The sequence below is a fragment of the Musa acuminata genome, chromosome BXJ3-11, assembly GCF_036884655.1.
Source record: "Musa acuminata AAA Group cultivar baxijiao chromosome BXJ3-11, Cavendish_Baxijiao_AAA, whole genome shotgun sequence".
In the NCBI taxonomy this organism is placed as follows: Eukaryota; Viridiplantae; Streptophyta; class Magnoliopsida; order Zingiberales; family Musaceae; genus Musa; species Musa acuminata.
Genome location: NC_088359.1, coordinates 1,063,399 through 1,086,181, shown reverse-complemented (window position 1 = coordinate 1,086,181; position 22,783 = coordinate 1,063,399). Strand labels below are relative to the sequence as shown.

Genomic DNA, 22,783 nt, shown 5'->3' with positions numbered 1-22,783 from the left:
CGACGGCATTAATTTGGAAGCAGGGAGGAGGGGTTCGATGGTCGCCTCGGAGTCTCTGCGCGGCGGCGGCCATGACGTCTTCGCCTCCACCGGCTCCCGGCGGCTACGCCTTCCTGGACGCCGCCACGCTTCGCCGCATCCTGCCCCTCTCCGCCCTCATCCCCCATTTCCGCTCCTCCCTCCCCGCCCTCTCTGCCGCCGTCCACTCCCCTCCCCGCAGCGCCTTCGCCCTCCCCTCCTCCCCGTCCGACTCCCTCCTCCTCATGCCCTCTTGGTCCTCAGATCCCTCCCTCCCCTACATCGGCGTCAAGATCGTCACCTCCTTCCCCGGCAACTCCGCCCTCCACCGCCTTCCCGGCGTCCACGCCTCCTACTCCCTCTTCCACGCCGCCACCGGCGTCCCCCTTGTCGCCCTAGACGGCTTACGGCTCACCCTCCTCCGCACCGCCTCCGTCTCCGCCCTTGCTGCCTCCCTCCTCGCCCGCCGCGACGCCCGCGTCCTCGTCATGGTCGGCGCCGGCTCGCTCGCCCCTTTCCTCATCGCTGCCCACCGCCTCGTCCGCCCCGGCATCGACCGGGTCATCGTCTGGAATCGGACCCCCGACAAAGCTCGGATCTTGGCGCGGAGTCTGCAAGAAGAGGAGGGCGGCGCGGATGAAGCCGTGACCTTTGAGTACGCGGAGAACTTGGAAGAGGTGGTCGGGCTGGCGGACGTGGTGACCTGCGCCACGAGCTCGGAGAGCCCCATCATCCGAGGGGCGAAGCTGAAGCCCGGGGCGCATCTGGATCTAGTGGGTTCGTTTAGCCCTCGGATGCGGGAGTGCGACGATGAGGCGCTGGCTCGGGGAAGGGTTTTTGTGGATTTCGAGGTGGCCATGGAGGAGGCGGGGGAGTTGGTCGGCGCGTTTGACAGAGGTGTCATCTCGCCGGCGGATGTGGCTGGTACGCTGGTGGAGTTGGTTGGTGGGGCAAAGTCTGGGCGGAGGAGCGACGATCAGTTGACCGTGTTCAAATCTGTGGGAACCGCAGTCGTCGACCTCCTTGCTGCTCAACTGGCGTACGAGAACTTTTTGCAAGGTACGACAATTTCGATATACATACTTGTGTTCTTCATCGTAATATTCATTTAGCGCTTGCCGATCGATTGCTATGTGAAGACGTCTTGCATCATAGAACTTTTGCATGTTTCAATCTGCTTGTGTCATTGCCTTCTTCTTTGCATTATGTGTTCTTGATATGCGCAAAATTTTGCCTCTTTTTTATTTATTATTATCGAACAGGACTCAATATTTTTTTCTTCTTTCTTCCCCCGCTTTTATTATGCATCCATCTTTGACATTTATATACACTAAATCTAGGATTTCATCTGCTTATTCGTGACTATAGAAGAATATACCCTTAATGGTTTTAATTAACACCAAATTTACGGCATCTGTCATTTTGTTTGTATGGTACATTAAGGTGGCTGAGCCTTAACAGCCTTGAAGATAAATGTTATCTTTTCTTTCCCAAAGAACCTCTCAGTTTTTTCTGGAGAGTATTTTTGTCAAAATAACAAAAGTAATTTCAACTACTTTTTATCTTTTTCCTTCTTTCCCTTACTCTTCAAACTCATTCAATTAAATTAACCCATTAAATTGAATCGATTCAAAATAAACAATATTAAAATAAAATAATAAATAATTATATAAATTTATCTAAATCATAAATAAAATATTATAAAAATAAATATAATATAATAAATTTAAAAATTATATCAATATGAGGAGCATAATATAATAATATTATTTATATATATTAAATAAATAATAATAATAAACTATATTTAATTTTAAACTTTTAGAAAATCTTAAAAATGATTTTCTAAGGCCTAAATGTATATAAAGTGTAACTGAAGTTTCTTAATCCAAAAATATTAAAATTTTCATGAAACCTTCAAAATGACTAGGGAGGCCCAAAATGATCATTTCTTCTATTTTAGACCATTAAAGGATCTATTTTTAGTTAGTTCAACCTTAAAAGATTAAAAAAAAATACTTTTATTTTTGGTCAATTTAAGCTGAAATTATATTTTTTTTGGTTAAATTCTCATGAAACCTTGAAAATATCTTATGAAGCCCTAAATTATTTTTTATTTTTGGGCCTTGAAAAGTTTTAGTTTTCAGTTAATTTAGCCCTTAAAGGACTAAAATTTTTATTTTTATTTTTGGCCAATTTAAGGTAAATCTAGAATCAATTTGGGTAAAAAATAGCTTGAATATTATTAGTATCGATTTTAGTAAGTTTTGAGATAAATTAAATTTTTTGGACCTTGAGTTATATTATTTTTTAACAGGTTTACACTATATTTGGACTTTATTTAACAATGATTGTTGTTTCGAGTACCATATCTATTTTAGTGATCTAGTCAAACCTTGCCCTTACTGATCAATACTTCTATTTCATGTGTTAATACATTGGAATATACTAATGTTTTGAAGAGAAAGAAAAGAAGAGGAAGGGATATGGAGGAAGATGAGGAAGAGGAAGGAGGAAGTAAGAAGATGGTGGAGGAAGAGGAAAAAGGAGAAAGAGAAAGAAAGAGTAAGAGAGAAGAGGTGCACCCAGTAGGTGACTATGTGCACAATGATGGTCTGTAGTGAGGTTGTGCAATGTGTCATCCTTTTAAAAGGCGATTTGGACAAAGGGCATGGTCGTGGTATGCAGCGAGATCGGACCATGTTAGAATTCTAAACCATATGGATCATTTTTTCCTTTTTGTATGGGCAAACTAAGTTGCCCCAAAGGGGGGTGGTTCGAGCGAAACATCACTCGTTTCTATTCAAAAACAATTAACTGAGATTTTTTATCCATAAAAAATCTGGGATATGGAGGAAGATGAGAAAGACGAAGGAGGAAGTAAGAAGATGGTAGAGGAAGAGGAAAAAGGAGGAAGAGGAAACATTTCATTCTTCTTATGGTTACCAAGGATCAACATTGAGTCATTGAACACGGGAAAATTTTTTGACTTCATTTGTTCGGTGCATCTCTTGTGGATGATGGATTGATTTGCCCTGAATCTATATTACAATGGTACATATATTCTCTACAAATATTTTTTTTAGGGTTCATTTTCTAAACTTATATTATAACCGTTCAGTGCATCATTTATGTTGTAGTGACTTGTACTAAATGGACTTAAGAAACCAAAAATGAAAGCTAGTGGTAGGTCACCTCAAGAAGGCATCTAGTTTATTTATTCCAGTGGAGTGTTCTTCTCAGGTGGTCCTGAGGGTGACTTAATTTGAATATTGATGGTTTTTTTTCTTCATCTAATCATTAGAATATCTTTCTTTACATATTCTGCCATTTCAATCATATGCATACAATATTATTTTATGTTCCTTACATTTCTTGGCTTATGTCACAGAATCATCATAATCTGATCTATTGAAGAGTCGAAGTTTGATCAAACATGGCTTGAATTGGCTCATGCCTCATCGATACGGCACAAATTATATCATGGACTGAGGTCATGCAAAAAAAATGTACCATGTAACTAGAAATTGCATAGGTTGTTTTCATAAATAAATTATTAGTAAATAAAAGCAATATGAGAGTAATTTGTCAAAGAAGAACATGATGCTTTAGTCAAAACTTGAAGGTTTGGCCTTTTATTATATGCAGAAGAAAAGCCTGTTAAATGGTAGGTAGCAATGTGATTGTTCAATAGCTTTTTGCAGAAGTGAGTATAACTCATCGTTTGCAGAAGTCAGTAGAACTCATCTTTTGCAGATGCTAATTTCTTGATCTCATCACATCATTTTACTCAGTAAAAAGATTAGTACTAGCTAGTGCTCCTCCGCTTGTTTCTATCAGATAGGAAGCTGTAAGCAGTGAAAAACTCCACGAGTTTCTCCATGGTCAATACTATGCAGGCCAGGAAATCACTATAGTTGAGTTACATGGTGGACTGAATTGAGAGATTTTGATTGAATAAATGATCCTTCCTTCGTTTTGGAAGCTTATTGTGTGTTTTTATATTAACCTCCAGAGGAAGAGTATCCCACGTAGATCTTGTGGAGGGGGTAGTTTGTAATCGAACTGAATTACCCATTAATCTTCTTGGAATATGTTGGTAACCGATGATAATCTGTACCATCCTTTAATCTTCTCGAAATATTCCTATGGATATTTTGTAGGGGAGGTTAATCCATAACTAATCTGAACTATCTTTTGGTCATCTTGGGAGGTGTCTTGACAACTCGGTAGCTCAACAGCTTGGTAGCTCAGAGTTCGATGGCTCAGAGTTTCGACTGCTTGGAGATTGTCCCGAGTCCCCTTTTACATCTCAATCCTTTATGGATTAGAGAACATCGGTCATGATAGAGTACTAGTATAGTGAACGGTGGCTAGTTGGTCTTATATTCCCTATTAATAGTTTTGAAAAAACTTAGATTAGATAATTAATTTAAGTTATATTCAATCACAGATTCAATAAATATAATTTCCCAAATAGATGATGGTATCACTTATACATTGAGTTTACTATGTCAAGAACATGGTACCACCTATACCTCTAGTGGTATACAACCCAGGAGATATCGTACCACTCAAGCCCAAGTAGTGGTACTGCACGGATCTATTGCCAGATTGTCCAAGGGCTAATACCTTATTTAAAAATTTTAATAATCCTAAATTTATAACAAATAAAAAAAAATGATACTAAATATCTTATATTTATGTGATAGTTTTTTTGAAGAAATTTGGATTAGTTTGATGAAAATTCAACACTTAGATTCGATCACAAATTCAATCCAAAACTATCCTATTTAAAAAATTAATCATCCTAAATTCATAAAAAATAAAAAAATGATACTAAATATATTATAATTATGTTTTAGTAGTTTCGAAGAAGTTTAGATACGCTTAGTAAAATTTGAAAGAGTTATACTTGAATTACACACGTTTAGATATTCAATAAAAAAATTATATTATATTCTATGAATCATTAAAAATAGAAAAAGTGATATTAAATATCTTAGAAACATATGTAAGTAGTTCAGGATAAAAATTATATTATATTCTATGAATCATTAAAAATAGAAAAAGTGATATTAAATATCTTAGAAACATATGTAAGTAGTTCAGGATAAGTGTAGATTGGTTGGGAAGAAATAACTCAAGTTACACTTGCATTACACTCAATAATAGATTCAATCTAAAAATACCTTATTTGAAAACTTTAATTATAAGAAAATAAAAAATGATACTAAATATCTTAATCATGTGCTAGTAGTTCTGGAGAAGTTTGGATATGTTTGATTAAATTTCAAAGAGTTACATTTAATCCCGATTCATTCAAAAAATATCTTATTCTATTCTATTAATTACCATAAAATTATTAAAAAATAATACTAAATATATTAGAATCATGTGTTAATAGTTTTGAACAAGTTTATGTTGAATCTCATATTTTGATGATGAAACCACTTGATGTATGTTTGTGATTTAATCTGCATTTTAAGTGACGCAGGATGCTTCGATCAGGATGAGACAATTAAAGCAGGAAAATCATGTTGTGCCGGAGGAACATGTCAGAAGATTGGACGTCGGGCCGGTGGAACGGTCGACGTATCGACAGAAGGCTTCGGGCCGTCGACTCGGGCATCGGGCCAAGAAGAGCGGGTATTGTGCCAAGGATATCGGAGTTGCGGAGTCAACTGGCCGATTGGGCAATAGGCTACAGGAAAGGACGATGCGCCGAAGAATCGAATGAAGCGTCGAGGGATCAATGACATGTCGGACAACTTGGTTAATTGCTTATGATTAATTGTCTCGATCGAAGTTTTGTTTTAAGTGTGCAGGATTAACTACGATGAAAGTTAGACATGCAGCAGGAGTTACGCCGGAGTCAAGACAATGATCACGTTGGGAGTTCGAGAGTTCGACGGAAGTTCGGACAGTCGTCGGAGGTTCTGAGGGAACAAATCCGAGAAGTCCATAAGCTTGCCAAAGAAGCTCGTCGGAACTCGCCAAGTGGATCGTCGCAAGTCCAGGAGTTTGCCGGAAGTCCGCAGGAGAATCACCGAGGGTTCATCGGATGATCGACGGAAGTTCGCCGGAAACTCGCCGGAAGAAGCGATTGACGCACCGGAGCAAGCTGCAGAAATTGTCTTAGGATTTATCATAGTTAGCACAATGATTAAGTTGGTAATGGGAGGTGATCCCATTAGCTTAATCTTGGGGCAATTTGGCCCCTGAAAAACTCAAATTGGGCCGAATGGATCTACCCATTCGGACCCTGATTGCTGTGGGAGGTGCAACCGCCCAAGCCAGGAGGTAGCACCGCCTGGGCTAAGTCTCCCAAGGAGACTGGGCGGTGCAACCGCCCCAGCCAGGAGGTGCAACCGCCTGGGCTCAGTCTCCAAGCGAGACTGGGCGGTGCAACCTCTCCTGACAGGAGGTAGCACCGCCTGAGCTCGGTCTTCGAGCTCTGGCAGGCGGTGCAACCGCCCCAGTCAGGAGGTGCAATCGCCTGAGCTCGGTCTTCGAGCTCTGGCAGAGAGGTGCAACCGCCCCTAACAGAGGTGGCACCGCCCAGAGGCTAAGTCTTCGAGCTCTGCCAGGCGGTGCAACCGCCCCAGTCAGGAGGTGCAACCGCCTGATCCCGGAATTCCGGGAATTGATAGTTTTGAGCTCCAAATTTGAACTGGGTTGGGGCCTATAAATACCCCACCCATTCAGCACTGAAAGGTAAGAACTTACCCAAAATCTTGATCTTTTTTAGTGATTTTTAGAGCTCAAAATTGTTGTAAAGGCCAAAAGTTCTCCTCCCTCTATTCTTCGAGGTTTGAGTTGTAAAGAGAGGAGAGAAAATTTCTGTAAGGGTTGTCTCCTAAGCCCGTCAAAAGGAGTGAAACTGTAAAAGGGTGGTTGGCCTTCGCCTATTGAAGGAAGGCCTCTAGTTGACGTCGGTGACCTCGTCGGTGGAGGAAGCCAAAAGTGAAGTAGGTCAAGATTGACCGAACCACTCTAAATCTCGGTTTGCATTTACTTTGAGCATTTTATCTTTACTGCAAACCTCCTTAATAGCTTACTACCCTCTGCGCTCTTAACGAACGAGTTTCTAAGTTCAGAGCTTTCCGAATCTGCATTTAGACGTAAATCGGCTTTTTCGTATGAGCATCATATTTCAGTTTACGTTTACGTTTAGACTTCAATCATAACTGCAAACTGCCTTCTGCGCATTTATAAAACATATCTCAAAGTTCAATATCTTCAGAATCGGCATTTAGACGTAAACTGGTTTTATCGTACGAACATCGTATTTCAGTTTGCGCTTGCATTCTGATTTCCATCATAAACTGCAAACTGCCTTCATAGATCTACTTTAACATCATCTCGCTTAATCTTAAGTTAAAGTAATCTTAGAATCGACTTTTACATCGAAATCGTTTTTATCGAACGAACGCAGCTTTCGAAGTTTTAATCGTCGAAAGATTTCCGCTGCACTAATTCAACCCCCCCCCCCCCCCCCTCTTAGTGCTCTTGATCCTAACAGTTTAGATCAATTTACTAAAAATTAACTCGGGTTACACTTAATCGCATATTCAATCCAAAAATATCATATTTAAAAATTAATCTCTTTATATAATTAAAAAAAGAGTAAAGTGATATTAAATAGCTTAAAATCATATCCTAATCTCTTTATATAATTAAAAAAAGAGTAAAGTGATATTAAATAGCTTAAAATCATATCCTATTAGACCTAGATAAGCTTAGATTGACTTGATGAAAATTAACTCATGTTACACTCGATCATAAATTCAATTAAAAAATATCTTATCTAAAAAATTAAATACCCTAAATTTATAAAAAAAATTTAGAAAGTGATACTAAACATCTTAGCATCTTATCCTAATAGAAGCTTATCCTAATAGAAGTTTTGATTGGTTTTGTGAAAATTAATTGAAGTTATACTTGATTACAGAATCAATGATATGCCCACGAAGCAGTGATACCACCCAATAATATATTGCTAAGGGGTAGTGGTACTGCCTTGCCTAGGTGATGGTACTGCCTAGCTCTGTCCTTATTTTTTTATTATTTTTTATAATAATCATCCTAAATTTTTTTTAAAAAAAAGAAAGTGTCCAACTAATCATCTTATAAACATGTGCTAATATTTCGCAAGTGTTTCGATAGGTTTAGTGGAATTTCAATATTATACTTAAATTACACTCGGGGTCAACTTACTCGTATATTCAACCAAAAAATACGTTGTTTCAAAAATTAATTATCTTAAATTAATTAATTTAGTAAACATCATAACCACATACATAACATTATTACGATGATAATAAGAATATACAACTCCAGGTACAAACATAAATATACATTACTATATATATACAAATTTTACACCAATTATAATATTTCAATTAGTCTCGTATCCAAAAGTGAACAAGACTAAAATTAACGTATAAGGATTTGAGTATATTATTATTTATTTTAACTTAAGTATTTTGACTAGTAATTTAAGTTAAACAAAGTTGATAAACCAGTTAACTCATATTTATTTTAACTTAAGTATTTTGACTAGTGGTTTAGGTTAAACAAAGTTGATAGACCAGTTAACTCATTAAACCCAAGTTATGGCATTTGGTATCTAATATTTGGGCATGATGAGAGGGTTCGAGTAAGAAAGAGCTACTCGTTACGACGTGGAACTAATAACATTTTTAATCAATTTTAAAACTCGATCAATAAATCAATATATATCTGAAACTCAATTGATCAAGTTAAAATTGTAAACAAAGAGAATAAAATTAAATCACAAAAACATGTATAGAGAGACAAACAAATTTATAATGGTTCAATCTTTCCGACCTATATCCATTCTTTATTCCTCTTCTCTCAAAGCTACCGACTTTTACTATCCCTCTTTTTTCCAATGAACGAAAATCAACTACTCTTGTTACAACTTTTTCCCTTTGAAGGCTGAGGAGATAACTTTTATACTCTCTTATAATTTAAAATTATAACCAAATTAAAAAAAATATTGAATCTCATATTTTTGATGATGAAATCAATTGATAAGTTTATTGATTAAAAAAATGATATAAAAAATATTTTGATATCACATATTATCAAAAAGTAAATTATCGAAATAAGAGAATCAGATGTTATGTTAAAAAAAATATCATGTCAAAAATTAAATGTCGAACTAGAGGTTTGATCAATGTGCTAAAGATTAAACTTCGTGTTATAAGTTCGAACATCGTGTCAAAAGAATCAAGTATTAGGCCAAATGATCGAATGTCATAAAAAATTTGATACATCGATAGATTATGTCGAAAGAAAGAACAATGCTCAGAGAGAATAATTCAAGAGCAGAACATGCTCAGAGAGAAAAATTCAAGAGCCAAACCAACCAAACAACTCGATACAAGAATATTATCAAAATTTTAAATAAAAAACCCCTATTAAAAGCCGGTAGGAAGTTTTTTTCGATAAAATGCACTTGAAATTAAGAGGGCATAGATGAAATCAGGAAGAATATTCCAGTGATGGGGTAACGGCTACGGTCATAAATTTAGCATTTCTGGTAATAGCGCTCCATAACAAATGCCCATATCAACAGTATCCTACATTCAGCATCACACAAATAACAGCTGAATGTAGCACAAGAAACATGTCAAAAATTATCCAACAAGAAAACTTGGTCTGTGAATTACGTTACAAAGATGCAAGGAGCGAGTGATATAAAAATATATCTGATCTGTTACAACTCTTGATTCACACGTCAAAATTGGTTAGAACTCCAAATCTGACCCATTCCTTTGTTCGTCAATCAAAGTCCAATTCACAAGGTAAGTGCTCGTCAAACTGTAACCTCGTTTTGTCTAGCATTCAGTTCTTGCTTGTCATTTTGCTGATTGCCGAAAGTCCAGCCAGGAAATTCGGAGTTGTCAAATAGGGAGGATGGAATAACTTTGTAAAATGCAATCGGAACCTGCTTTATCCGCCGCCGGACCTGCAAGAAATTGTTTTGGTTTGTTTCAGCTGGACAATGTACAACAAAATGTTGTTATCAATCATCTCCATTAGTTTCACCGACCATCAAATTATCACGAATCAGAATAAAAGTATGTGTGATAACCCAATGGAAAATACATGTCTTTATATATATATATATATATATATATATATATATAGAGAGAGAGAGAGAGAGAGAGAGAGAGAGAGAGTCAATATATCCTGCATCCAATGTCAACCTATTGGCAGCCTCACAATCTCTATCAATGAAAACCAAAAGTCCTCATGAGATCCACCTAATCATAAAATCACCATAGAAGGCAGCATGTGAGATTGATTAATGGCCATGCATTGGTAAACATTTTATCACCAGGTCGACTGTTCACTACACAAATAGTCTAATGATGACCAATAAACAGCTCTACATGGCCCACATCTGATGTGGGATCATTAGAAGGCTAATAGTCTATATTCCAATTGTAAAAGCCACATATGAGAAATAAAAAGTAAATAGTTTTGACTGGAAGCTAACCTCTTCTCTGAATACTGTGGCATAAGACCCAGAACTGAAATCTGCAACAGTTACTTCGGATGTTTTGGCTCTAACTGTGAGATCATTCTCAAGAGAAGCCACAAATCTGATAATGAAATTAATATCTCAAACTATGATGTGGAAAACATTGATGCAGCACAATAGAGAAAAAACTTCACTACCTGGAGACAGCTGGGGTGTAATGATGTCGGAGAGTTTCAATTTCCCATAAAGAACTTCCTGCAGCATCATAATAAAGGACCCATCAGGCACAGATTTGATTCAAACAGAATGCTTGTCCCTCAGTGGACACCGATGGATCCATGCTATGCTAATAAGTGATGGTTAAAAAAAAAGCCAAATCAAACCCTCCCAACAATAAATTGTTGAGGAATAAGAACCTATTTCCAAAAAAATAAACCTTTGAGGTGACACTTCTCTTCTTGCATCACCTAACTACTTATCTTCTGTCCCCCCTCTGCAGGAACAGAACAATAAGAAACTATCCCTTCTTCCCCTCTATAATTGAACATACAAGAAGCCTCAAGTTGCCTTCCACAATTTTTTATATTTAAAAAAGAATAAAAAATCTGATTCACAGAAGGATGGAAAGCATTCTTTTCAATCTACAAAAGATAAAGATTTGCCACAAATGGAAGGAGATAAATGACTTGCACAGTTTCTTAATAATATATCAAATTCATCAGCATTAATGTTAACAAGGTGATTGTAATCATCACCATAACCCACCATCTGTTACGAGCAACATCCTTAGCACTGTTATTTATTGGACCTTATCTCTATGTTTAGAAGAATATGATTTGGGCAAAATAAAAAAAAAGATAATAGCTATCAGATTTGCTAAAATAAGCAATACTTCTGGTGAACCTCGCTTTACATCCTTAAATAATTAGTCTATCCATTTTAAATGCTGCAAAAATAGTAATGTCACTATTCATTATGAAGAAACTTACGCATGGCATTCGACTTAGCAGGGTCACACTCTTGAATGTTAAATGGATCAGTGCCAAGCTTTGCGCTCAGATTGATGTTCCCATTGTCTGATTCCCTTGCATCCTCACCAGATCTATTATCTTCCACAGAAGTACCTCTGTCATTTTCATCACCAATTGGCTGCATGAGAGACCAAAAGTACAATAAGAATCACAGCATTTGCACAACTTCAAAAATGAATTACAGTATTCATGATCTTATATTATGATTAGGATACGAAATTCAGACTCAAACATAAAGAAGTTGCAGTTAGACTAACTTAAAAATCCAGACTTGTGCAATCATTTATATTAATGTACAAGCAAGTTGAGTAAAAAATGTCCATTCTGGAGGGAAGTCGTGAAGGGAGAACCTGATGAACTAAAAAATTAATTGCTGGATGCCTCCGCAATAAATTGTGAATTACAGCAATAATAATAAGCGCTCCAGATGGTGGTACTGCGAGAGCCAGTCTACTCAATTTCTTGGCAAATGTAGCAGCAAGATATGCTGGAAGATACGATGATTTTAAACAGGTATCCAGGAGCTACAAGACATAATATTTCCAATGTCAGCAAAAATATTCATCATGAGATGGTTTTTTCTTTCAGACCAACAATCTTTAGATCCTCAAGTTCAGTTCTAAAAGTCTAGCAGGAGCAACAAACCTTTTTTTATCAATAATAAAAATTATTTTATTATGTGGTTAAAATCCACAAGTGTACTTCTAGGAAATTCATTACAAGACTGTTTAAAATATACAAAATTATTCTACGTATGTGGTTGCAAAAGCGCTCCATTAGAATGGTTCAGAATGTCTTCTGGCAGTTTGACTTTCCAGATTTAGGTGACATCATGAAATGATTAAGAAGTTAAATAATGTTAGTTTTTTAAGACAGTTCTTCCTAGATTCTCTTTTCTGTTCCTTCTTTTTGTCTTTCTTTCTTCTACTCTTCCTTCTCAATTGTACTTGTTTCATGCTCTTAGTGATATATGATTGCAGCATTGCTAATTTCGCAGAAGAAAAAAAAACATGGTAGGTTTATACAGGGATCACTGCCAAGAAAATAATTCGCAATGACAATGACAGAGACCACTGTTACGACTTGTGAGTCCAATGAACTAAAACTAAGTATTTTGCTTCAACCATATGGATTTTTCCATCTTTCAGCAAGGGTCATTCCATTATGTGAGTTAAATAAAGGTCATTTAATTCATTATTTTTCCTGGTCCAAGCTTGGGAAACACAACATTACTTTTTAACATCTTTGGAAAAGAATGACATCAACCATATTTCTCATTTAAGGTTACAGAGTAATGTAGCAAATATTAACAAGGTTGCATAAAAGAATGATGGAGTTTAACATTTAAAACTACACCAACATGTGGAATGTTTTTAAAAGAAGGTAACTATTTGTTAATGGGCAAACATCTCATAGCTTAGTGAAGAACCCTAGCCTGATAAAAGGATTACTTTCCTAAAATTAACACGAAACAGTTATTATCACGTAACAGAAAATCAACATAGTAACTTTATGGATGTTACAAAACTTACTTGCAAAAACCCTGCTCGATGTTTTGCCATGAAAATCGCTGGGGTCAACAATGCATAAAGTTTTTCATAAAATTTGGGATACTCCAAACCATGTTGTGTCATGAGGATGAAAAGGCCATTAAGTGCCATTACACTAACTACACCTCCAATGTCATATGACCTAGTTAAAAAATCACTGAAAATCATTGCAAGATGATATGTCAGGCTTCCCAGGAGTCTGTAAGAGCATTAATATTCAACAAAAAGCTGAGTAATTTACAAAGTCTTACCAAAGGATGGAAGGGTTTGCTAAATATGGAATAATGGTCTGATGGATTGAAGCAAGAACCTGAATAAGAAGAATGCATATTGGTGAGACAATCAGAAAATATTAGTTGCATAACATCTGAGTATAAAAATAATTATAAATTAAAGAAAACTGCACCAGATATTCAGAAGCAATTATTCGGATAATTAAAAACACAGAGCAAAATGAAACACCAATAAACCAATACTAAAACGTATTACAAGTCTAAGAACTAGCAGTCAAAAACCATGTGTGCTGCAAGTTGCAAAAGCAGAGTCAAAAAGAAAATTGGTGCAGAGAACTCAAGCCAGTGCAGGGTGTTGCAGCCTTAGCCCAGATGCAAAATTAAATAGATTGTCTCCTCAAGGATAAATTGATAATGTGTTAAGAAAAGGATATAAAAAAAAATATTATGTATCCAAAATAATCAATTATTGTGCCAGTAATTTACAAATGCTTATGCCTACAAGATTTTCTAGGACATAGCCCCATAAAATTTGAAGTAACTCTATCTCCTGCAAAACTTAAATTTTTGTTTGTGCAGCATTGTTAGGCATGAATCAAAATTCTTCACAACTAATGGTATCTTAGGTATAAGAATAAAAGTTTTAAAGGAAACATCACAAACAAAGGGTCAGCTATGGTGTCTATGTGTGGGTTGGCATAAATTTCCTCTCTTGTTTAGATGTGTGCATGCTTTTTGGAGGTGGAGTTTTGTTTCTAGATTTTGCTACATAATCAAGAAAGCAAAGACAAAGGTTAAGAATCTTCTCAACCATGTTGCATTTACCTATTATTTCTAATATTTATGTTATTTATTTTTCCCATTTTTTCATACCCTAAATTTATCACTAACAAGTTGGTAATCATTACCCTAAAACTGAGAATGCCCTTTGCCTGTATCACCTTCCACCACCTTCCAGTTCCCTATTTCCAGCTACCACTACTTTATGGTGGCAATTGCATTTGCCACCAACATAAGACAAAACTTCTTACTACCACCATGATGACCACTGTGGTCACTGAAAGTATCTCACCAGCCACCACCATACATCAAAGCCACTACTAATAATCAAGTGTCTTCTTTCTCATAGCTGTAACATTGTTAAGAATTGTATTGCCAAAAAGACAATTCATGTTGATGCACTGCACCGCATAAGGCGCAAAATTATTTCTTATATGTCTTTCCTAAGAAAGTTGAAATAATCCCTGAAGAATGATGCTGCCTTTGCTCACTTAGAGAATGCAAAAGAAGCAAACTCATAAATTTTTTAAGTTGGAATTTCGTAAAGCCAGCCAGATATCAAGGAATGAGATCAAAGCAAAATCTAAAATCAACAGAGAAAAATGGAAAAAAAAATAGAACCTAGTAACCTTGTAACAATAATTACCTCCTTGTACACATCAACAGGAAGTGGTAATTTGAGAAAGGAAATCCAAGCTTTGGCAAACTTTAACTTGATCTTTTTGGTTATGTGGCTTGAAGATGAAACCTGCAGAAGTGGCAAAAAAGATGATGCCAAATTACTTCATACATGTAGGATGACTATTCTCTTCAAGCTGAAGCATATAATACAAGTACAATAGAAATTAACTCATTCATTCCTACATCTCACTATTTCATGTTTTAATTGGTTGGCAGATAATTATTAGCATTTAATATACATTATCATAAACTTATTAAGTTGCAAGAGAGATGTCTTAATTAGATGGGACAACAAAATTTTAATGACTACTGAAAAGATGTTTCCTACGCAACTCTCCCTCCATACTCGTATTGTCCTTGGTACCACCACAAGTACCAGCATATCACATCTCGAACAGGTAAAGCCAAGGCCAATGTGGATCAGCACCGTGTGTGAAAATGCAAATTATTTTCTGATTTAGCAAGTATTAGAACAAAGAGGAAACTTTGTATTTCATCAGCTTACAGAAAATCAATAGTCAAATATTACGAAAGCTTAATTTGTATGATCAATACAGAAGGTATTCCATATGCATGTAATCATCAGGATAGGTAGTAGCTTGAAGTAATTATAGATATCAGAAACTGCCATGAGTTAGGAGCAGTATGCTGGCCCAATGCTTGAAACAAGACTCAGCTGACATGACCAAAACACTGAAGGCAAAGTTTCTGAGCATCATGATACCTCAATGAGGTGGTGACAAGAAAAAGGCCACTAAATCAATGACCCTAGAGTGAACCATTCTGCATCTCCCAAGTGATATTAACAGGGGGTCATAATATCACAGAAAATGCTGATAAAGCAGTGATTGTGTCAGATCATGAGTCAACGACAATCTGGATGAAAATGGAAATATTCTAGAAGCCTAGACAAAATAAAGAGACAAAAAAGAACATACAGATATACAATAGTTTGCTAGTACTTTCATTCATATGATATCATGTATACACATGCACAGGCATATAATATGCATGTGTTGTGTTACACATTTTTGATCAACGTACTGAGATCTAAAAATGATCTACCCCCACTGAACTCACTGTTGTCAAGGGCATTAAAATGAGTCAAGGGTTTAAAATGCCCGAGGTGCTAGAGTGAGTCAGTTTCTGCTCTCATTCTATGTACTAGAGTGAGACAAGCTCCATGTAACCTATTCTTGAACACTTCTTATTAGACTGCTTCAGAGCTTACAGAACTGCACATGTATATAAATACATATAGATACATGTCCATGTATGTGTGTGTGTAAAGATGTGTTCCACATTTCAAGTGTGTACTTCATTCTAACTAAGAGATCTAGAAAAAAGTCAATCCCAACCAAGCCAGGTTCCCAAACCAGCAATGGTACATTCCTGATCAAAAATACTAGAGTGAACCATGCCCTTCATAACCTAATATTAATTGCTTTGGGAGCAGATTAGACTGCTTCAGAACTTCGAGAGAGGACTGCAATAAAGACAGCACAATACCGCTCTACAGAGCTTGATGATGCACTTGGATTTACAGTACATTACAGACAGAATGGGGCCACTATAATCAACAGAACAGCACATTGTGCTGCTGTTGTCATGTTTTAGAAAGAAAATGGCCAGAAAGAATTCTGTTGTCCAAAAGAAAATGTAAATATTACTGCTGACTTATTTCCCAAGTCAAAAAATGAAAGGTCATGGAAAGAGAGAACAAATAGGACAAAAAGCACTGATTTGATGATTAGTAGAAGATTTGTAATTTTCAAATTTGCAGAAGAATCATCATGAGTATTGAGATGGTGCATGTTTTGACAATTGGTGTACCTACAAGAATATTTAAGCTAAATCTAATCATATTTAGAAAATTTTGGAATTTACTCTTAAACATGGTACTATGACAATGAAAGTTAAACGTACATATCAGAGCATAGCAATGCAAAAATTAGTAATACATGCATCATGAAATGAACTGGCATTTTTACAAAAATATTACATGGAAGCATACTACCACAATTCTTTTCTACCAAACTCCTCTTTTTGTTCCTTTTATCACGCACAAACAATGCACACCCGTGTATACAATATGGCAAAGTAGGAAAATATATATACAAAAAACTTACATCAGTGTCAACTTTCCTCGAGTTTTCTGGTTCTGCATCTGAAACCGGATCATTAGAAGACAACTTCCCTACTTTGGATGAGATACCTACAGTAATGTTGTAATTAAGTAATGCCAATCCTTTTGCAGAAAGGTACTGAAGGATTTATGAGCAATCACTTGACCAGCACACATAGATGATAAGATAATGCTTTTAAAATGATAGAATTCCCCTAGAAGCTAAATAGTAAAACTTAGACTTCATAATAGAAGATATTTGTTGTTGGATAGTTAAAACACCACACCGACCCAAACCTACTGCCTACAGTTCTTTATTATTTACACTATTAAACAGGAAGGCAACCTTCTGCAGAAGATAATTTATTAATACATTTTCAGCTTATGCATTCATTGGCTTTCTTTGAAGTATGCAAATATGTGGATCATATAGCTCTTTTGAACTAGAACTTACACTGTGACGCTCTATATGCAAAGAATATTCAACATTCCAACATTTTTTTAGAAAATAACAAAATTTTATCATACCATGAATCAAAAAGACGCACCAGTAATTATAAAATGAAATCAAGTAGGTTTTCTTCTAGAACAAAAAACTGGTTTCAGAACAACATAGTCAAGCAGATCAAAGAAAAGAAGAGAAATTATAAATTGATATCTATTATTCAACAATATTGATTTAAAAAGTAACAGATAAATGCATATTTGCACACAGAATATGCACATTGTCTATATATGAAAATTCAGTTTTCAATTAGTGCCCGAAAATACTAGCAGTTACCAATGCTCCTAAGAAACACCAAAGAAAAAAACCCTTTGACACAGACAAAAAAACCTGAGTTTTCAGCATAAAAAATATCTTCTACAGAAAGAAATAATTGCGAGTTTAGTGAAAAATTGCGAGGAAACATAACCATGATCACAAAATAACATGCGTTCTCATTGAAGAGAAATATCTCGTTTATCTTTTAATCAAGTCCATGCCTACAAAGAAGGGAATGATTACAAAGAAAGTATATGTGATTACAAAAGAAGTATATGATTACAAAGAAAGTATATGACTACCCAATGGACTCCACATTTAATAACTTTTTCTTTCTCAGCTTCTAAAGGAAGGCAACAGGACAAAATAATGTGTTCTCATTGAAGAAGAGAAATATCTACTTTATCTTTTAATCAAGTCCGTGCCTACAAAGAAGTGTATGATTACAAAGAAAGTATATGTGATTACAAAAGCAGTATATGATTACAAAGAAAGTATATGATTACCCAATTGACTCCACATTTCATAACTTTGTTCTTTCTCAGCTTCTGAAGGAGGGCAACGGGACAAAATATTGTACATTATGCGAACAGGAAACTCCATACTACTGCAAAGTAGCAAGAGCAAAATAAGGATATCATGAACTGAGACAATTTCTGAAAATGCCATTGATCAGAAAATAAGAGCAAGATGAAAGGTAGAAAAACAAATCTCCAGATGTGAAGTAATATAAAACTGTGATTCGATAAAAGAAGACAGTTAAGATTTTGCAAAGTTGTGATTCACATGCCTCAAAAATATAAACTTCACGTAAATGCTTCATTGGAAAAATTATTATGGAATGGGATACAGGAACAATATCATTTCCTAATTTAATTTGACAGCCAATAATTCAATAACATGATAAAAAGAAAATACCAACAAGCCATACTTTGATTGTGCAATCTTCAGAAATCTACAAATGTTAAGATTGAACAAAGTTATCCATCATAAAATTCATTCAAGGGGATATATCCATACAGCCAGCATGTAAAATGGGAGCTGGAACACTATTCAGTATTTTTAAAATCAAGGTCTTCAATTTCGAATAATACCGTCTGTACCGGGCAGTGTGTGTGTATATATATGTAACAGACTTAATCACTAAGCATAAGCAAAACCAGCTTCGACAATGAACCAAATAGCAAATTTTTTTGCACAACTCCCACAAGCAGGCAACTATAATGAAGCCAAACTATGGTACAGAATTCTATAGCTAAATTTGCTACTGATTTCGTAGCACTAACTGCTATATATATACACACACACACACACACACACACACACACACACGAAATCAAAGATATATGAGCTCAACAAATAAAAGACCATAAAACATATCCCTTATGAAATTTAAATCCCACCTTAGTTTAGAGCTGTCTTCATCACTGTGAAAAGTAGCTTTTCCAATTTCTGTAGAAAAAATATTAACGTAAACAACAGCAAAATGTCAGTACAAATAGGTGTGAACTTTCTTAAGAAACATAATTGCAACTACAATAATAACTGTTGGTATTACTTGATTCGAAACTTTTGATAATCTTGTCCATACTTGTATAGGTAAAATACCTGCATGAAAAATAGAGAACCTGAGAAACTCAAAAGGGCCTCAAAGCAACGTCCACATGTGAGTTACTCATGCATAAATGCATATGTCAGTTTAGTCTGTCATTGGGCTGATGATGAAAAGAACAAGAACAAAAAAGAAGAAAATGTGGTAACAGGTGAGGTAGTACGACTTCATTACTTAAACAAGAGAACCTGAAGCCTGTCATACAAATTCAGTATAACAATTTTAAAGATAATCAATTAAAAGCACTAACTAACAATAAGCTACACTCCTTGAGGTGCTCGGGCCTCGCCTCACCCGAGCGCCTAAGCGAGCGAACAACACTAGTTTACAATGATCTATGTGCCAATAGATTGTCAATCTGCCAAGCTATGCATGTCATACCATGCTAGCCATGCCAATAAATAGCCAAGTAAATATATTGCACATATTGCTAGGCCTAGTGGGCATACCACCTTACCATGTAAAATCTATGTCAAACTCTAGTTGCAAGCTGCAACTATGTAAAATCTTATGTCAACCGAATGGTCACGTTAACTAAAATCCTTTCTAAAATCACAAAAAAAATTAAAAATTACCATAATACCTCAAAGTCCACTATGTAATGTAGATCATTATATTTTCCTTAATAGTATTCATCAATTCACTCAACTTTAAATTTGCACCATCAAGGCTATTTCATGCCTTACGCAAGCCAAATAAGCTGAATGTTTCATAAATATCACATTTGAATGCCATGACACAATATGGGCATGTTTCATAATGCCTTACACAAGCCAAATTTGGTCTACGTAACAACTCTCCAGAATGTCATGTTTCATAAATATAACAAATGTGAACATGGTGCCATGACACAATAAACAAATCCATTGTTTGAGACAGAGTTGCACATGCACTTGAAAAATAAGATAGGATCGACATGCTTTATACATACCGAATCCATAATAATCAATTAGTAAATGACCTTGAAACTTCAATATGCATTTTAACTTATGCAAACTTGTTGTATATGATCTTTTAGGCAGTAATTATCAAGGTATCCCATACCGAACATCTATGTACTTGAAATACTTTGGTCCAAGCAAGTCTAACAAAGGATCAACAGCAGATGTAGCACGGACCTGCATAAAAATATAAATACTAAAATATTAAATATGCAAACTAAACTGTTAAAATGTTATAAGCAAATGAAGTGGTAATGTAGTTAAAAAGGAAACTGAAGGTCGAAACAAATAAACACTACTTCACATAAACAAGCAATTACTTCAAAAGGTCAACTAAAACAGGTTTAAACTTTAAGGGGCACATTTACACTACATCTGATGAGGTTATGAAAATGAGGCATATGCACCATTAAAGGGCATTCTGATCTACAATAATGTCTTGAAACTTTCTTTGTCCTCTCCGTGTATCCATGCTTTATTCAAACTGCTGAGGATTTTTTTATGGTTGGGTATCTAATGTTCCAATATTTTCCTTAGATCAAGCCTTCTCGTGAAATTATAAAAAGAAAATAAAATCAACAAGGAAGAGTCATCAAGATCAGTTGCATTTGGTCAACAGTGTAATAGATGGATTAGCAATCACATTATTCCAGTCTGATAAACTGTGATTTACTTATCTGATAATTCTGATTAAATGTACTGAAATGGTGTATTTAGACTATCATATTGAGGAAATAAGACATGGAACAAGGTTAACCTAAGAGACCTTATTAAAACTTCCATGACTGGCAACCATGAAGAATTATTAGCATAATAGAATTTTCAGAAGTAGAAAGATGCAGGGAATCAGAAAAGAAATATTTTTTTTTGCTGGTAGAGCTACATATGGATAATAGCAGAAGCACATAATGTGCCGCCTCCATTATAAATAAATATAACCAAATAAGATGTTGCTGGTGCCCAAACTGACACCTAGAAGTTTGACTTTGTTTATTGTCAGCAGTTATGAGTAATGAAGTTATGGTGGATCTTGAAAACAATAATTGAAGTATGCCATTTTGAGATTTCAAAGCTTATTCAGAAGTTGCATCTAGTTTTCATCCCGCTTACAATATAAGATTAAAGTTATTCCATCAATTTCCATAGCAGATTATATGTCTAAGCCATACCATAAATTATACCAATAGAATGACAGCTGCAGTTAACAATGACCAACCAATCAAGTGAGAATTATAAAAATATTATGGTAAGAACAGATATTTGGGAACTTATCAAACAAGTTGAGAAAACTTCTTTTATTCTGAGCTCCAAGAAACATCTAGAAATCCATAATCGTGCGGTAAGGCCACTTGCAAGAGTGTTGTAGATTTGAAAGAATATCTTACAATTCTATGCAGAAACCTATGATAAATAGCCGAGTGGAATCTTCCGTCCTTTCCCAGCTTGACAAAATCCATAATCGCATCCAGGGCGACATCCTAAAATAATCCGGTTACAAGAAGGGATTAAGAAACATCCTGGCCGCCTCAGAGGTATCTCGATGCAATCCAAAGAATTCTTACCCTGAGGGCATCGACGGATTGCTCCGAGACAGTGATCTCAATAAGACCATTCAAGAACTCCCCGAACCTCTCCCTGAGCCAGTCCTTGAAAACCAACTCGACGTCCTTCTCTTCGCCATCATCGGTGGGAGCCTCGGATCGCTTGTTAGGGACGGACAACGACGAAGGGATCTCAGGGAAGAGCGGAACGAAGAAGGATTGGATAGAGATGAGGGATTCAAGGGCAAGGGCGACTGGGGAGGACGGAGAGAGGAAGGAGAGGAGGACGGGGAGGTTGTTGATGTGGGCGCGGGAAGAGAGGAGCTGGTGCCCGAGGGCTTTGAGGTCGTCTAGGGCCAGGGTTCCGCCGCTTCTCCTCTTCCTCCTCTCCTCATTCCCTTGGGGTTGCTTCCGTTTCTTGGCTGGAGACGCCATGGCCGTGGGCGAGGAAGAGGCTCTTCTAACTCGGTTAAATCTGTTTCTAGGGTTTTGAAGTTGAGTAGCACTTTGGTCATGGGTTAATAAACCGGACGGTGGTTTAATTAAAATTATTTTAAAATATTTTAAAAATACAATACATATATAATATATAATATACAATAGATATAATATGTAATGTATAATTATTAAGGAACAATTATCAATGACAGATATTAGGGAATAATTATTAAGGAACAATTGTTCAAAGAGGCACAGGCGAAGTTGGAAGAGGAAAAAAAGATCCTTTGCTTTTATTCATTGAATATTGTCATAGTTAATGTTATTTTATGTATTATTTTTCATCAAAATTTTTTATGAAACCTTAAAAAAACCTTAGAAGTTTATATATATATATATATATATATATATATATATACATATATATATTATTTTTTATTTTTATTTTTTTGGGTAACGGAAATTTGTCTTAAAATTTTTTTTTTTTCCCCTCATATCACGTGCATATAACTCTTAGCGGATCCGGGCACAATCGACCCTATAAATCGGGC

General features: G+C 35.9%; 2 protein-coding genes across 2 annotated transcripts; one reads left to right on the top strand and one right to left on the bottom strand.

Annotated features, from left to right (window-relative positions):
• The first annotated feature begins 4 nt into the window (after positions 1 to 4).
• On the top strand, positions 5 to 3,661 carry LOC135652601 (protein SAR DEFICIENT 4-like). Its single transcript, XM_065173652.1, has 2 exons — positions 5 to 1,077; positions 3,410 to 3,661. Exons 1-2 carry the CDS (start codon positions 72 to 74, stop codon positions 3,418 to 3,420), a joined length of 1,017 nt encoding a protein of 338 aa, XP_065029724.1. The 5' UTR covers positions 5 to 71; the 3' UTR covers positions 3,421 to 3,661.
• Positions 3,662 to 9,549: 5,888 nt separating this feature from the next.
• On the bottom strand, positions 9,550 to 22,274 carry LOC135652173 (protein NUCLEOLAR COMPLEX ASSOCIATED 4-like). The gene is made up of 15 exons (XM_065172927.1): positions 21,816 to 22,274; positions 21,639 to 21,731; positions 20,357 to 20,430; positions 19,259 to 19,308; positions 19,104 to 19,152; positions 18,207 to 18,307; positions 16,942 to 17,027; positions 14,778 to 14,879; positions 13,370 to 13,428; positions 13,101 to 13,275; positions 11,919 to 12,092; positions 11,527 to 11,686; positions 10,735 to 10,792; positions 10,553 to 10,658; positions 9,550 to 10,018 (listed from the first exon to the last, which is right to left on the bottom strand). Exons 1-15 carry the CDS (start codon positions 22,227 to 22,229, stop codon positions 9,866 to 9,868), a joined length of 1,854 nt encoding a protein of 617 aa, XP_065028999.1. The 5' UTR covers positions 22,230 to 22,274; the 3' UTR covers positions 9,550 to 9,865.
• Between the last annotated feature and the right edge of the window lie 509 nt (positions 22,275 to 22,783).